This window comes from Dermacentor silvarum, chromosome 10 (assembly GCF_013339745.2).
Source record: "Dermacentor silvarum isolate Dsil-2018 chromosome 10, BIME_Dsil_1.4, whole genome shotgun sequence".
Taxonomy (NCBI): domain Eukaryota; kingdom Metazoa; phylum Arthropoda; class Arachnida; order Ixodida; family Ixodidae; genus Dermacentor; species Dermacentor silvarum.
Window position 1 is genome coordinate 36,583,481 of NC_051163.1, and position 15,129 is coordinate 36,598,609.

General features: G+C 44.3%; 1 protein-coding gene across 1 annotated transcript in view; it reads left to right on the forward strand.

Annotated features, from left to right (window-relative positions):
* The window catches only part of LOC125940620 (uncharacterized), a 56,861-nt gene that overhangs the window by 30,137 nt on the left and 11,595 nt on the right, over positions 1 to 15,129 (forward strand). Inside the window, exon 6 of the mRNA XM_049657010.1 lies at positions 10,572 to 10,634. Coding sequence (XP_049512967.1) covers positions 10,572 to 10,634 — 63 coding nt within the window. The remainder of the gene's footprint in view (positions 1 to 10,571; positions 10,635 to 15,129) is intronic.

Here is a 15,129-nt window from a genome sequence, read left to right on the forward strand (position 1 = left end):
CGCCAGCGCGCTTAGACGCAGCAAATTCGAGGACGCGACGCCAAGGGGCGAGACGGGTTGTCGTCGGTGAGGCAATAATGGCGCGATGCGCGCGTGCGGGTGCCGCCATCTTGCTCTGGGAAGCCGACGCCTGCCGGCCTTGGTGGCCGCTGGTGTTTCCTCGGTCTTTTGTCGCGCAGGGCCTCGGTGGCATACGACATTGGTACCGCAGGCTGCTGCTGCTGGTTACGGGCTCGTGCAGCACGTACCGCTATGGTGCATTACTCGCAACGCAAAACTTGAAGGACTGCTCAGCGGCGTCCAATTGAACATTAATGCTTTTGCATTCACAACTCAGAAGAAGAGCCTAGTTGTCCTCGGATTTTATTTTTCGCTGATATTATGCTCAAAAGAGGTGCGCTCAATTGCAATACTGCGTCCATCAATACTTCGCTGCAAATGGACCAGAGCAATCGGCGGGGCGTACCGATCTGCCCAAGAATGCGATAAGCCTAACACATGAAACTCAATGACTCCGTTGAAGACCATGGCACCTTACGTTAAGAGGTCATTGTGCTTTAGATGTATTGTGAGCCGACATTATACACGGGGTCCCACGTAACTTTGGCAAAAATTAAAGACAAAAATGTATGCGAGTGGCACATTGCTGCACAGAACCAAGGAAATGTTGTTTCCCGTCGCTTCGAGCAAGTCAATGTTTCTTAAGAATTTTGCCTAATTATGAAATAATAATTAATAAATAATAATATTTTTTGTAATCTATAAACTTGTCAGGTATTATAATCAAAACAAGATTGTCAAAGTAATGTAGATCATAGAGAAAAAGTTCCTCATCAATATTTTTGTCGGTGATTACGTACATTTAGGTTTTTTACCAGCGTAACAGAAAGCTCGCAAAACGCGGAAAAGCGTCGCAAGACTAGTCGCGCGGCCCTTTTCGCGCCGATTCGCGTGCATTTTTGGTGGATCATTTCCGTTCTATGAGCGGGTTTGCTATGATCTATTATGCGAGGTACTCACTGCGATACCGATCGATTATCATCAAAACGTGGTGGGCTTGGCCAACAGCAGGATGAACAGGGACCGTCATAGTGAGATCGTGAAAGGGGATGCCTCTTTTCAGCGGTAAAGTAATATTGCTTTGTTCATATGGTTTATTAAGGTGAAAGTCTTACGTGTCTATTTTAGCGGTACCCTTCGCGGTTTCCTTGGCGGTGACCTTCGCGAAATTGCGCCGTGAAGAAAAAAAATGTTGTCGCAGTTTCACCCAAAAGGCGAAGCATCAATTGCGATAGCAAATTAGTAGAGAGCTATACGGAGTGAGGATAGTAGTTTTATCAGCTGTATAAACTTGGACATGCAGCAGCATCGGCAACACGCAGAACTGTTGTCGACGCCGTCGGCGTTTTCCCGCGTTCGCATGAAACGCGTGCGGCGTTGGTGACTGTTGCCGGTGGCTCTGGGGGCGGCTCGGAGGTTTTCGACGAGATGAGAACGCCATTTTCCATAGAAAATGAAGCCTCCCACACCAACCCGCTGCCCTTCCTTATAAACTTGGACATGCAGCAGCACCGGCAACACGCAGAACTGTTGTCGACGCCGTCGGCGTTTTGCCCGCGTTCGCATCAAACGCGCGCGGCGTTGGCGACTGTTACCGGTGGCTCTGGGGGCGGGCGGCTCGGAGGTTTTCGACGAGATCAGAACGGGACACTCGTCGAGCAGCGTCGGAGGTCTTTACCACCTTTCTCGTCTCCCAACGTTTTATTGCGACAGCAATTATATGGACACTCCAAAGCGGATTTCTGCCGTCGGCGTCGCCGTCGCCGTTGCCGTCGCCGTCGCCGTCGCCGTCGCCGTCGCCGTCGCCGGAGTTCCGTATGACGTCAACGGCGATGAAATCATTGCCCCGCTCCGGACGCTGTATGTGCGAGTGAAAGGGCGCGAGGGACGCGCGCTTTCACGGGACGAACGCACGTCGGAAAGCCAACGCGCGTTCTGCGCCGTGTTCCCTGAAGGCTGCAGAATTAAGCGTCTCTTCCCTCCTCCTTTACAATCACCATATATAGAGAGCACGCGCCTTCTTCTATCGAGCGAAAGGCCGGGGTGGGGGGCGGGAGGGAGGAGGCATCGGAGGTCTTTACACCTTTCTGTCTCCCAACGTTTTTCTATAAACAGGCATTTGGTGCCGCAGCTGAACGATCTGGCTTACTAAAGGTGGGCTAGTGCGTGCGTGATTGCACACGTCACGTCGCAGCCGTCTCGCTGACTTAAAGGTGTGCCTAGTGCGTGCACTAACATGCTGCGCTTTAGGTACTACGTTAAGTCTTCATATGTGGTGTTCAGGAGGTCGCCTTAGTGTCACACGTATATTTCCCATTGCGACTCGTTATGCATTGCCAGAAGTCTAATCCAGATTGTATAACTTACTGCATTACCAATATGTCTTACCAAGAAGTCTAACCCTGATTGGGTAACTTCATGTATTACCAAATGTGCGGCTGGCTTTTGCCTGTTTGTGTTACAAGAGTGTAACCCCTGCCGAACTTTTTTCCCCAAAGCAAAATACTGATACTAATAAAGAAATCTATCCGCTGGCGTCAGGTTGTTATTGACCTATAGCGTCAGCTTAATGTCACGAGCGTGTTTGCATAACGTGAACATAAGAATGTTGCCGCGTCCAAGCATCGAACCCGTAACCTCGTGCCTTGCAATGCATCCTAACTCAGCTACCGCGGTGGTCGTCGGTAATGGTAAACAGCTTGGAGTGATGGGGACACAATGCAGCTATTGCGTTTTCTACTGGGTGCAGCGCGACATCTGACGGTCATTTTGTCTCGTAATTTTTTTTTTTTTTGTGCTGATCTAAGTCGAGACAACGCGCTCCTAAAGGAGCATGAATTCCGAATGTTGTTTTAAATGCGCGAAATTTTATTATTCTTACTTATTTGAATGGTGCTGAAATATTTATTCCAGGGGGAAGCTTTCTACTAGGGTGTCCGTAGCATTAGTAATACTACTAGCATCTCAACAATGGGCAACCACCGTTAGAAGGACCGAATAAAGAAATAACAAAACAGTTTAGAGAGATAAAGGTTTTTTTAAACGTTTTATGCAACAATACAGCCGTATTAAATAAATAATGCAAGAGAAAAGGACTGCCAAAGTGTAATTTCTTGAACTTCATGCTCAAACTCCAATGACGGCACGTCAGTGTGATATAACAAATTTCAAACCGTTATTGCTTTGAGTCCCTCTCGGTCAGTAAGGGCCCTTGAAACTTGCGAAGTTCAGTCCTTGGCTGCTTTAGGTCCGTATTCACAAACGGAACTTAGGTAGGGCGTCAATAATTGCGGGAAAAGTACAACTGTTAGGAAAGTTTAAAGAGAGTACTTCACAAACGACACTTCAGTATCACTTTCGAAAGTAACACTTTTCGGGTTAAGTATGTCGTCTGGTGTCGAGGATACGTAAATAATTTACTTGTACGATCGGTTCAATCGAAAAAAAAATTTTTTTGCAGCAGAGTAATGCGGATATAAATGTTGCAGTGCTCGCACGCGCTTTCCGCTGAGTAAAATACAAACAACTGTTTGGTTTGAGCGCTTTACTCAAACTCTTCTGGCCACAAGTTCACATTGGTGCTCGCAGTCACTGAGGTTGTGTGTGTCGCCGTCACGACTTTTTTTGGTTTTGTTGCTGAAAACGTGGGGGGTTCGTGCGTAGAGAGTGTGTGTGTTCAGCCTGCGCAGAAGATAGAAAAAAAAGTCAAGGAAAAAAGAAAAAAGAAGCAACCATCCTCTGTAATATTCTGCACACGTCCGGCAAAATCGGCAAGGTCGGCGAGGCTGCCGTATCAGTCGGCCATCTTGCTTGCTAGGCGAGAGTAGCCAAAGTCGCACTTAAGGTTGCCCAGGAGGAGGAGGAGGAATAAACTTTTATTGTGGAACCAGCACTTTAAGAAGGCCGGGCCTAAGCCACCCATGAGTGGACGTCGAGGTTGCCCAATGGCTGTACTTTACTCTGCGGCACTGAAGTGTCGGTTAAAGTTTACCTTAAGTACAAGATTTGTCTATGAAACGCGTTAAGCATCGACCGGTTCTTTAAGTCATAAGGTAAATAAGTTCCATTTGTGAATACGTGCCTTAGAATACAGTGCCATCTAATGTTTACTGACAAAACATTACCTAGGCCCAGGCAGAGACCGTCAATATTAGTGACGCCAGAGTGCAATTTTTCGAAAATTTGAAGCGGGATCACCTCTATTCTTTTATTTCTGAATCTTTTCCTGCTTAGTGCCTCTCTGTTTGACGTGAAGCTTTCGTTGGACCATCTACTCGCTTGTGGGGTGTGGTCTCCTGCGGTCTTCCCGATGATAGAACAACATGGACCACTCTTTATGTTCATTTCTCTATAGCCACTTATCCCCAATTGTGCCATCCCCAATCAAAATAACTACAGAAGTGATTACTGGAGGAAGCCGCAGCATGATGCAAAATACCAAGTGCAAGACAAGGCACATAAGGACGACGGCACATCTCCCCAGTAATCATGACATACCAATCAGCAAAACTGCTACGCCTTTAATCATTGCAGTAGATGCCAAACGAGACAATCTTTTCTCCTGCATTTATCTGGGAACTCTCAGAGCAGAGCTCGTTCTTAGAAGAAAGGTCTTTATCAGCAACATTCACTTAATACACATGAATTTCGAAATTAATTGGATCAGCATCTACTGCACTGCGCTTGATGAAGTTCCTTGCATATAAAATGAGAAGGGGAAAAGCTACTGAATATCGCAAGCATATATTTATTAGATGCCACATTTTCTTGAAGGGAAACATTTCAAAAAGAGAGCAAAAAAGAACATAAAAACTCGAGTGTTAAATTTACATCACTGCTATCAGCCATAGATAAACATCCCAATTTTGTGTACTGCACCTATTAGGGCATTCAAAGTGAGAACAAGTAATGTATATTACACCACTATGTTATGTACGACTGACTTGTTAGTAGGATCTGTTGCAAAAACATTGCGCACTAATAAGGATTTCATGCAAGCTGTAAATTCTTTACAATCACATTTTGAACCGCTGATGCTCTAGCAGATGGGATGTAGAGAACTGCGATATGTGTTTCGTATTTTTTAAATCGATTTATGTGCTTTTAAAATCGTGTTTCAGTGTTTATTAAATTTGCCGCTTATCGGCAATTTTAGTTAAACAAAGGTTTCGACTCTAGCTAGAAACTTTGATTCTTGCAGTCGGTAGAAATAACTTTTGAGCTAATTGCTACAAACTTTTTTTCACCTGGTTCAGCGATTTCAGATCAAGCACATTTCCCCGTTTATGGATTTTATTGCGGGAATCAAAGTATGCCCTAAGTAAATCCTCTGATTAAAAAGAAGCTTTGGTTAAGTCAAGAGTCACTAGAACAAAATTGAAACTCAGTGAAACATTCTTAAGCCACACTGTCAAATGGGTTTTCGAATTTCCTTTTGAATGGAACAAATCTTTGGAATGGAATTTTTGCATTCCCGTACATTTATACCGGAGCTTCGAGGCTAAAGCTTCCTATTCAGATGTTGCATGAAAGCAAAAGTTGAAATTTCTTTGTTTCAGTCGTTTTCCGATCAGAAAAAGAATTTTCACCATGTAAGTATCCGCCACGTGCGAGAGTTGGCAATTTACGTGCGATTTACGCTCCGATAATTCGTATAAGAAACAAGTTCTTGTAAGCTAGAATACGGCTGCGAGAAAATATAGGACAATCGCTTTCGCTTTACTCCCTCGTACGGCATTTTCAAGTCTTCCAGATACCGAAGACTTGGAGATAAAACAATATGCCTAAGCTTACCTTACCTTAACACACACACACTCACACACACGCACACACGCGCGCGCACACACGCACGCAACACACACCAGCCACACGCACGTACACACGCTGAACGCACTGCACACGCACGCACACTTACGCATACACACAGCGCGCACACGTACATACGCACGCGCGTGCACGAACTGAACCCGCGCACGACACGAACACGCGCTACCACACACGCACTCACGCACCGCACAAGCACGCAACCGCACGCACACACACAGCACACACCTAACACACACACGCAACACGTACACAACGCACGCGCACGCACATGCACGCACACGCACACACACGCAGACGCACGCACATGCACGCACACGCACGCACGCACGTACGCACGCACACACGCACGCACACACGCATACACACACGCACGCACATGCACACGCACACGCACGCACACGCACGCAAACGCACACACGCACTCGCGCACGCACGCAAGCACGCATACACACAAAAAAAATGCGGATAAGCGACCGTATTATAACCTTTTGTGTGTATTCTCGACTTCAATTCAGCAATATTTAATATTTAATGATCACTGCTGTTAGTTATATGAGGGTCCTCAACAGCAAAAACATCATCGTAAGATAAGCAGTATATACGCTTAAAATACTAAATTTCGTAAATATAGCAGTTATACACAATATGAAACTTGTTAGCCAAAGGCCATATGAAAATGCATAGAGTGATTGGTGCTTTGGAAGCGTAATATGAGCTAAAGAACTCTAAGATAACCGTAATAATTATTACACAAAACATGCATTCGCAGCCCACTGGGAGATTATAATATTTGTCAAAATACTCGAATTTAAACCATATAAAGTGTGAAGAATATAAATTTTCACAGACATCAGCCGGAGCATCAACAAAATTCTTAAGAATACGGCGATCCAATAACTGGGACACTTTTTTGTAATCCTGCTGTATATATCTGCCAAGTACAAGAAAATAAAAATAGTTCCATTAGTGAAAACGATTGCGAACTCAGAAAACATGTACTACAATTTCTCTTGCTAGTTTTGTCCATTGGCGCAGTATTTCCGAAATAAATGTAATAAATGACCATTTACACTCAGGTGGAAGAAATTTAGCACTACCTGTAGTTCGTTAAGAGTTCATATCTGTGTTTTTCTTATTTTCTCCTGTTTCATGAGGTATAGTTTGACGCACAAAGCATGACATTTCAATAAGCGTCCCTTCAATTGCAGCAACCACCATGGCAGTAAGCGCCCGGACGTGGAATACGCTTTATATGTAATCCCCTGAGGGCACATTTTCTCTGGCGCCCAAAATGAAATTTGCTGTTACCGATCCCCTTGTCACACTTGCATTCGCTTCATAACACATACTAGTGTAGTTTGCCTTGCGGCAGCGAAGCAGGAGAATGTCTTTACTCCGTCATGAATGGCGACATGACACTTGTTACGCGTTACCAAAGTTCACTGTCCTCAGCGTTAGTTTTAATAAACGCGCCCACCATTCTGTTTTCAAAGCTGTCAGACCACTCGTATGGTACAGCCTCTATACTTAAAAAACAAGCAAGAATAAAAGGTGGAGTGGAATGCCTGATGATTAGTTCATGTCGAAATTTCGTAAAGGCTCTGAAAACAAGCAAACATAATTTATGGCGTGGTTGGCAAACTTGGACCTACCGAGATGACAAAAAAAATTACTCAGATTCCGGTCTCATTTGTATTTACATAACTATAGAACTGCACATTGCACTTGTGAGGCCACGAGTACGGCATAGATTCCGAGATTCCCGCTTTATATTACGAACCCGCACGTTCTCTTCAAAGCACCAAAATAAATATATCCAGAACACTTGATACGATATTCCTGCATGTTTTTTGCTTCATTTTTTGTGCAGCGTTTGTTCTAAACACACAATCGATTTTAACGTTTTTCTATATCGTACCATAAGGTATTTTGTTATATCCTATACATACTCATCGCTTTGCACAACAATGCAGAAAACGAACTTCCCGATCCCATTATTCTGCTTATATACTGGACCTTTTCTGATATTAAGGAATAGTTTAGGAAGGAAATAATATATTCGCTTGCTCAAAGCTTCTGAATGTATATACGCTCGCACGATGCCGCTAAAAATGTGGGAGACTCTACATGAAAAAGCCATTCATCAATGTTTCCCTGTCACCGTTCTTTATTATACTTTACAGGGCTACAACATCATCCTCATCTACGGTCTTCGGGTAAATAAACTTACGTTAAGGTTCTTTTGTCGATCAAAAAAACTAATTCGAAAGTGGTCGATAGTGATAGTTTATGTAATATCATAACTTAGGCACTGCCAGCCAGGTTCATTAGCGTGTACGACGAGTGAAACGTTCATTTTACGTTGTCGGTCTTCCTTGCAACCTTAAAGGGCCCTGTAAAGCGCCAGCGAAAGCTTGTTGAGCAGCCCCAATGGCATCAGCGTGTTGTGGCGCTTTTGTGTACTTCGTAGACAGGGAGTGACGACAGAATGGTTCACTATAGCGTTATTGGTTATTATTGTAATGTTCGATTTGCGTTCGCACGCTATTGTGAGTCCTGCGAAAAAAGCTACCGCATTACGTTTTACAAGCATTTTAAGTACGCAGCTCGATGGGCAAGGTGTCGCAACCATGGGAACTACGCATCACATGCTGAGCACATTGGCGCACCAAAAGCCGCCTCGCGGAAGCTGTTGTATCCATAAAAGTGACACCATGGCCTCTGAGATTAGAAGTCGCGCCGCCGGATTGCGAAGACCATTTGAGGGCCATGGGACCTCATCAACAGGCTGAGTAGGCTTGACAATTGTGGCACACCGAATTCCATTAATGCAGTGCTATTTGGTGCGGCACCCTATGACGTCATGTGACAGAGAAATGTGCACCTTAAAGCCAAGAAAATTCCAGCGGAGGGTGACTCTCATTATGATTATTTTTAGAATTTTCTGTGACCGATAACTCGGATTAGGGCGCGGACAATTTTCATTACTTTTGCTCTTTGCTGTATGACATGTTGAAAATAGATTTAGAGGAAGTAGAGTGACCCGAAAACAGGCATTGCAGGGCCCCTTTAAAGGTTGACTGCCAGAAAAAAAAACGTCTTTAAGCATGTGTCGGCTGTACCAAGAACATACAGATTTAAACTACGCCGTGCTTGCCTAGACGTGCATAGGCGCACAAAATGCGGAGTTGACTTACGTCATCGAACGATGCAACCGACGACCCGACTGGTTTAGGCAGTTCAAACAATTCACTCTGGAAAGTGCGCTCATATATGACTAATAAACAGAATTCCACTGTAGCAGCAGCTAGAAAATTAACCTTAAAAAAAGAGTCAGTTTAAGGCTAATGTTATGTACCTGCTCAAAAGCGGCCCTTGTTACATGCAAGACAGGATGTTTCAAACAGCTCATACCAAGGTGTGCTATAGATAACCTATACTGCACTATATTCCACACTGAAGCATCTTGTAGGATTCTATTTTATAACCACAAAACGCATCACGAAGCTCATTGAAATCTTACGCTCTGAAAACTAGCAAATGCGACACGGCATTTTTTTGACCTCAGTTACTGTATGTCTCCCACAAACTTCCGTTGCCCGTATGCGAAAGAAATTGCGTGACATTCGGCGTGCTAAAAAACATACCAGTGTTAAACTTATGTGCTGCAATTGTTCAACTACAGTTAGAAGGACGGGTAGTGCATGCATTTTTCAAATATTCGGGTGCGTCGTTTGTTGGTTTTATTTGTTTGATTGAAAACGTCCTTACTTTTAAAGGCCACTTCAGCTCTTTACGACCGTCCTCCGCCAGAAGGGTTGAGACATTTTTGCTCCGTTATTTTTTTAAGCATTAACTTTCCGAATTGTCAGTCATTTCAAGTTTTCCAAACATGGCAGGGCAATAAGTCTATGCGCACAGGCATAACACTATTGATTTATTTCATTTTGGAAACGCCAGTACTTGTTGAAATCTATAATTTTCTTTGTCGCAAAGATGTTTAAAGCCAGAATTTTGATAAAGGTTAGCCAAATTGATACCCGCCTTGTCGTGACTATGCTGCTGCCCAAGCGACATACTTCTACATTCAGTGGATACTAGCAGCCCTATACCGTCGAAAAAGTACCGCCATCTTTTGAACAACGCCACTTCTCTCTCTCCTGTATCTCCGATTGGACCATGATAGCGCGCGTTCACTTCTTTCTATATATATTTTTTTTCTGCCTCAAAACCATGTCGAAAGTCACTCTGCGCAGCCGCCGTCGCCGGCGCGCGCCCGGCCTGAAAGCTTCAACGGGGGCTTTCGAGGGGCAAAAAACAAGCGTTTTAGGAGAGGAGACGGCGGAGGAGAGAATAGATGGCGGTACTTTTATGATATAGGGACTTTAGTGTATAATGCGGTCAATGGAAGCCACCAACGGACGCAATAGCCGCGTCGTTTAGGAAATCACTTATGCCGATGTGCTTATAATGGGGCAATTCCGCATTTATGTCTCTTGTAAAGAAGGCAAGTTGCACTGCCTGCTGTTATATCAAACGGTTAAATTCATACCTTGCAATTTCCATGCAATAATTGAGCAACATTGTAATAACAAAAGCAAAGTCATTAAAAAGTTTTTTTCAAAGATAAAAATGCAGGTCATCGAAGTAGCGCGCACATCTAATCAATAGCTTATATCTCTCAGTTTCTTCAAGGCATGCTTGGGAAATTGTCAGCCAAAGACAAGGAGGGACCCACGATTCAACAGGTAAGTCCGCAGATTCTCGTTTTTCTCTTCTGGCACCCTCTTATGACTCGTATGCATATGGCAAATTCTCACGCTTGGGAAGGTAGTGACACGATGAACGAAACCATATCGTGGTTACTTAAAACAAATACAAAAAAAACATTTTAGCAATGGCAAGAGATCAGAACGACCAGGAACAGTACTGGCCGGGAACAGTGGCGGGCAGGTAATAGCCGCACTGGTCACAGACATCCGCAGGCGCGCGACCGGTCAGGATGTTGCCCAGCGGTTCACCCGAGCAGCCCTCTCCAACCCTGGCTCATCGAACACCGTGTCCAACCAGTCTCTGCTATGTTCGTGCCGCCTACCTATTTTTTTTTTTCGTAGCCGCCGCCGCCACTTCCTGCTCTTTCTTTTTTTTCCGCGACGGGCCGCACAGGTAGTCAATGTCGTCGTCGTCGTTTCAGCGCACTACCCCGCACACAAGAAAGTTGTTTATCTTTAACCAACTTTGCTCTGAGGAGTGGGTTTGCAGAAGGAGCACTGATTTCACTGGCACTTATATCGCACACATGTGAAAGTACACGAATTTTCGCACTGTTCATACATTTCTAAAGCACACGCGCACAATACACCGAAGCAGTAACATCAGCACATATATAAACAATATAGTCGGTGTCATTTTTGGGGACTACGAGACTCTGCTGGGGTAGTCGGCCCCAATGTTATCGCTGCCTTTGATATACTCTACAGCGAAGTCATACCCCATGCCTAGTAAACTCCAGCGGAGCACTCTGTTGTTGACATGCTTAGCGGAATTAATATACGAAAGTGGTTCGTGGTCAGTTTACAAAACGAAACGCTTCCCGTAGAGGAGCAATTGGAACTTTTGGATGACCCTTACATGGGGTGAGGCCTTCCCGTTCTATGGTGGAGTAGCGTGCCTCCGGGTAGTATACTCCGGCTTGCATATTGCAACCGGGTGTAAGACCCCGTCATGACGTTGCAGGAGGTCAGCTCCCAGGCTTGTTTATGAGGCGTCTGTCCGTAGTACAAATGGCTGCTCTAAATCTGGGGACCGTAGAATTGGCTGCGCAGAAAGCAAGTGTTGAAGTTTGTCGAAGGCTTCCTGATGGTGCGTCTCCCGTGTCAGCTTGTTGGGTGCCCGCTTGCGAGTCAGTTCTGTGAGGGGTGCTGACACTTCGGAACAATTTGGCACAAAGTCTCGGTAACAACCGGTAAGGCCAAGAAATGAGCGGACCTACCTCCTTTTAGTTGTCGGCCTCGTGGCAGCTTTTATTTTATCAAGTGTCTCCTTCTGTGGACATAAGGCCCCATGGGCTACAATATGTCCTAGAAACTTCACAGAAGTGAATCCAACTTCACTTTTTGAGGGTTTGATGGTCAGGCCAGCGTTCATCACTAGTTTTTTTTATTATGGGGTTTGACGTGCCAAAACCACGATCTAATTATGAGGCACGCCGTAGTGGGGGACTCCGGAAATTTGGATCACCTGGGGTTCTTCAGCAGAACGAGACCATGACGGGACGACTTGGTCGCTGAGCAAGATGTAGCGTGTCGACTTGCCGAGGTGCTGGTGGCGGCGGCTTGAACGTTCAGGAACGGCAAGAGATCAGAACGACCAGGAACAGCACTGGCCGGGAACAGAGCCGCACTGGTCGCACGACTGGTCAGGAGGTTGCCCATCGGTTCACCCGAACAGCGCTCTCGAACCCTGGCTCTTCGAACGCCGTGTCCAACCAGTCTCTGCTATGCTCGTGCCTTCTACCGCTTCTTGTTTTTTTTCGTCGCTGCCACCGCCACCTCTCGCTCTCTTTTTTCCCCGCGACGCGCCGCACAGGTAGTCAATGTCGTCGTCATCGTCGTTTCACCACAATACTGGTACATGCATATATATGCATGTACGAGTACATGCATACATATATGCAGAATGCATCAGGTTCATCTGCGATAATGCACACTGATACACACAAAAACATCACATTTTCGTTCCCCGGAACGCATTTGTATTTTCATAAGGTACATCTATTTAAGTATTGTGCTTCACCCGTGGCATGCAAAAGTAACTCTACGGCTGCATTTGTACAAAAATACAAAGCGTAACTAATTTGCGAAGCACGTAATTAAGAAATATGTTGCGATTTGAAAGCACCATGTGCATAAATTTTGTTGTATATTATACAAGGACCGTCATAAAATGCGAACCTCATTGGCAAGTTATCATAGGAGTTGACCGTAGTTCACAATTGATCAAAGTAATTCACAGAGATCACAGTATATTTTACTGTTGTATAATATATGCTGAGTGGGAGCGAGTAAAAGTAAAGGCATTCATTTGCAATAGCCTTAACCCTTAAGCGTTGAATGCTATAGTTCGTAAAAAAAAACTTTGTGATGGCCTTCACACAATATATATATATATATATATATATATATATATATATATATATATATAACGCATTAGCAGAGATAACCCCAAGTATATATATCTTACCCTCATGCTCTGTGCATCTTATACATGGTAAACCTGTTGACAGCATTGTTTTGTTCCTTCCCATACCACACGCAGGCATCCTCCGTTTTTAAGTTGATAAAGAGCCTAGGGGTACCACTATGTGCGCGAAACGTATCACTAAGTATGCAAGTGTGGCAGTGGAGTGCTTAAACAAAATATCTTGATAGCTATACAATGTATGTTAATACAAACTTCTTATTCACTGTTTAACTGTGTATGCTCGAGGGCACTATAGTAAGGAAACATGGTAGAATTGCAGGAGGCACTGAAATTTCAGTCTTAGCAGCCTGGGTATATAGTACCAGAAAATGTTGCACAAACCTGCCATGCAGGTATGTGCGACATGCAGGTATCTGCAACATACCTACATTTAATAAAAGTAAATCTGAACAGGTATATATTTATCTGTTGGGCTGTGAAGCCGACACATACACCTGAAACATTCACGGCAACGCAACTTTTCAATCGTATAATTAATCAGGCATTTTGCTTCATAGTATGCTCCAAGTATACATTTAGCCTTATATGCTCGCCTGAGCTCATTGTATGGTTAAAACAAGAATCACTGCAGCTGGTGAACTAGAAACGACAAAAAAGCAGCACGGACAGCTAAATCAGGGTTATCACATGCCAATAGACAGATAAAACATGCACACATACACACACATTAGCAGCACAGCCACCCCCAAAGGTTTCCCAGCCCATTCAGTGGGTTGTAGGAATTAAAATTACCTTTCAGCCCGCACCAGTGCAGGCTAGAGACAGCGAGATGGCCAGGATCATCATACAAGGAAGCTAGAAAACCTGAAACAACACGGTGGTATCAGAAGTTAATTATGAATACCTGGCACAAAAAGCCACATGCTTTCCATTCAGTAGTCACTGTTTTTGACTACACTTTTACCTCAGACACTGCAGGATACTGACAGCAGTAAAGAGAGAGATAATGACAATGACACATATTTGGCCCTGGCACTCCTGAGTAGAGGAGTGTTCATGTATCAACAACTATGTAATCTTTAATACATGTACTGAGAACATAATAAACTTTGCTCAGGATCTACAGTAAAATCGCAGAAATGCATACTGGGTGTTTTTACAAAGGCAGTAGGTTGTATTTAAAAACAGCCGTTCTGAAATTAAGGGATTGTTCCCTCGCAGACATGTCGTCAGCGGTGCCAACCATGGGATGACGGGTGATATGTGGTAATTAGCTGCTAATTAAGAAAAATAAATTATTTCAATTTCAGACTTCCTTTCTGCAGACTCATCGTTATTGGAAAATTGAAGCGAGCTCTCTTTACAAACCACGTGAACTTTTGGATCTAAAAAAAATTGATTACTCACGGAACTATGACACGACTAACTTTGGCTATCAGAGCGCTGAAAAACTGAAACTGGCAGGCTGCAGCAAGTGCAAAAGCTTAACCCAACAGCGGAGAGCCAGCATAGCGGGTTGCCGTGCTCCTCAAAGTCGCAGTCCACTGGCTGCGAGCTGCTCCCTGCTAAACTACTTATGTTAAACATGCAGTGTCGCTTATAATCATTGCAGATGATTATGACTCAGCTTCCAGTGGTTGGCTCTCTCCTCACAGCACCGTTGCTCTGGCTAAGTCCGGAATGTTGTCAACAGGCGCAAGGTCAATGTGTTCGCCAAAGTGGGGTTCCAGAATATGTAAATGATACACGCATTTATGGTCGAGTCTACAGCGTTGTCTCCATACCCAGGTACTCATCTCTTATTAGTATTCGCATTAGGGTGAGGCTGTTTTATACAAGCAAAGATAAATTAGTGCCCGACACACTGAGGACACTAGCCTGCGAATTCCAATTACTTCCTGGTGCGCTGACCTACAGAGCACAAAACGTTAACATAGCGTAATTTTGTAAACAATTAATTATTGTTGCACGCTAGATATAAAAGATTCCATTCACTTAAGATTGTTTCTTTGCTACAAACAATGATAATATTGCCACAAG